Raw genomic sequence first — 2,500 nt, forward strand, 5'->3', positions numbered from 1 at the left:
TTACTGTGATCTTATCACAGGGAAGGGTGTTGTTAGGCACGACGGGAAGCGGAGTCAACATATAATATGATAAAGAACACAATTCATCAGAAAGGCTATTATTAATAATAATCGACCTAAACAAGTAAGAGTATGGTATCGTTGCTAAGCAACCGTGGGCCGTTGAATGAGGAGAGCATTTGGTCGCCCATCGCTGTCCACTGCGGTCACTTCATGAGCTTTTCGTATATCACTAAACGTATGATATCACAGCGCTGTTTAAGGCAGCAGCTTGTGCTTTGTGAGTGCTTTCTGGTCACCAAATGACCACCGCCAGTCTTATTTAGCGCCGCCCCTGTTCTCACGCCGGGGCCGAATCTCAAACGCCTCCCTGCTCCCCACAGAGTGCACTACGTAGGAGGTTAAATACTGGATCCTGCAGCCCAATAGAGAGAAACAGAGCTACGAAACAGTCGTATGGGTCTCAGACGCGTCCACGCTCCATAGATGATGCACTGTTTGACTGTAGAGGCTAGAACTTCCAAACCTTCATAGCTAGAACACTGCAGAGCCGTTTGGGATTCAGCCTGGGTTCGGCGCGCCTTCTGACTGAAATACGGACATTTGAAGGGTGTAAAACATTCACGTGACATTTTTAGACTTTTATTCTGCAGTTTTACGGTAAATCCGACTGTCAGGGCTTTAATTCAGGCCTGTGATGTTAGTGATGGAGCTGTTTAGGCTGCTGGCTCTGTGAGCCTGTTAGCCGGCTGACCAGCCTGGTTCTAGTTAAGAACATAAGTTGTCAGCCCTTCAGTTTAACCAGAAAACAGGTTCTTACTCGGCGCTGCATGCGATCAGTCAAAGATTGCTCCGTCAGCAGCACAAGGGTTTTCTCGTGGCGCAGTGGTGAGTTCAGCTGTGGTGAGGTGGTCATAGGTTTGGGTACGTTGTGGATTTTACAGCGGCTTCAAACGCAGCTCAGCCAATCAGATTTTAGGACCAGATCTCTCAGGTTTATTATTAAAAAGAATAGATAAATGATCATTAACAATAATACAGTATATACAGTGATTACAGCGATATAGAGGTTCCTCAGTTCAGCCTTAATACTGAGGTATTTTAATTGAATTAAACTCTTTAATTTGATGATGTTAGTAAACCTATTCCTTCTGCTGGACGAGTGGCCACAAGGAGGCCCGGCAAAATCTTATTATTATTTATTTCAGGGTCGGTCAAAGAATGTGACTGAATCAGCCTCCCTTGGTCTGGTTTTATTGTCATTATTTTTATTAGTTTACCATTTTTTATTGGTTTTATTTCTCTCCTTGTTCAGTGTTTTTATATTTGCTGTTATTTTATGCTCATTTTTATGTGCTTTTTCCCTGCAAAGCACTTCGAGCTCCATTTTATTGTATGAGAGCTGCTATAAATAAGGTGGTTATTGTTATTATGGCCTTTATTTTATTATGACATTCCGTCTCCCTCTCTGTTTTGTAGGGAACAGCGGGAAAGCCCGGCCCACGAGGACAGCGCGGACCTACCGTAAGATTATTACTGTCGACATATAGAAATATAGGTAGAAAAAACCATAGCAGACAAAATTCAGTGAAGAATCGCAAGAACTGCTTTGTTTATCTGTGTATCTCCATCTCTGCCTCCCTCCCTCCCTCCCTCCCTCCCTCTCTCTCTCTCTCTCTCTCTCTCTCTCTCTGTCTCTTTCTCTCTCTCTTTCTCTGTCTCTCTCTCTCTGTCTCTCTTTCTCTCTCTCTTTCTCTGTCTCTCTCTCTCTCTCTCTCTCTCTCTCTCTCTCTCTCTCTCTCTCTCTCTCTCTCTCTCTCTCCCTCTCTATCTGTCTCTTTCTCTCTCTCTCTCTGTCTCTCTCTCTCTCTCTCTTTCTCTCTCTCTCTTTCTCTCTCTCTCTCCCTCTCTCTCTTTCTCTCTCACTCTCTGTCTCTCTCTCTCTCTCTCTCTCTTTCTCTCTCTCTCTCTCTCTCTCTCTCTCTCCCTCTCTATCTGTCTCTTTCTCTCTCTCTCTCTGTCTCTCTCTCTCTCTCTCTCTCTCTCTCTTTCTCTCTCTCTCTCCCTCTCTCTCTTTCTCTCTCTCTCTCTGTCTCTCTCTCTCTCTGTCTCTCTCTCTCTCTCTCTCTCTTTCTCTCTCTCTCTCTCTCTCTCTCTCTCTCTCTCTCTCTCTCTCTCTCTCTCTCTCTCTCTCTCTCCCTCTCTCTCTCTAGGGACCTCGAGGAGAGAGAGGACCTAGGGGTCCCACAGGGAAAGCAGGACCAAAGGTGTGCGACTCTCTGTTGTGTGTTAAAGTGAAAGTTCATCCAAAAATCTAAATCATCAGATGAGCCAAGACGTGTTCGGTGTCTGAGACTGTGCATTCATAAGCAATGAACAAGGATATGTTTATGGTTGATCAGCAGCCATTTGGAGCAGTACAGAACGTGGCATAGAGGTTGCTTTAACTTTAAGTGTACTAGTCATTTTATCTGTGTTATATTATTAATTGTTAACTCAT

At 44.4% G+C, this 2,500-nt stretch overlaps 1 protein-coding gene across 3 annotated transcripts in view; it reads left to right on the forward strand.

Annotated features, from left to right (window-relative positions):
- Positions 1-2,500, forward strand: part of col5a1 (procollagen, type V, alpha 1) — a 164,316-nt gene that overhangs the window by 123,085 nt on the left and 38,731 nt on the right. For all 3 annotated transcript variants that reach the window (XR_005131635.1, XM_037546017.1, XM_037546018.1), the window contains exons 33-34: positions 1,480-1,524; positions 2,214-2,267. Coding sequence is in view for 2 of the 3 variants with exons in the window: in XM_037546017.1 (XP_037401914.1) it covers positions 1,480-1,524; positions 2,214-2,267 (99 nt within the window). In the remaining variant the exon portion in view is untranslated. The remainder of the gene's footprint in view (positions 1-1,479; positions 1,525-2,213; positions 2,268-2,500) is intronic.

This window comes from Pygocentrus nattereri, chromosome 16, assembly GCF_015220715.1.
Source record: "Pygocentrus nattereri isolate fPygNat1 chromosome 16, fPygNat1.pri, whole genome shotgun sequence".
In the NCBI taxonomy this organism is placed as follows: domain Eukaryota; kingdom Metazoa; phylum Chordata; class Actinopteri; order Characiformes; family Serrasalmidae; genus Pygocentrus; species Pygocentrus nattereri.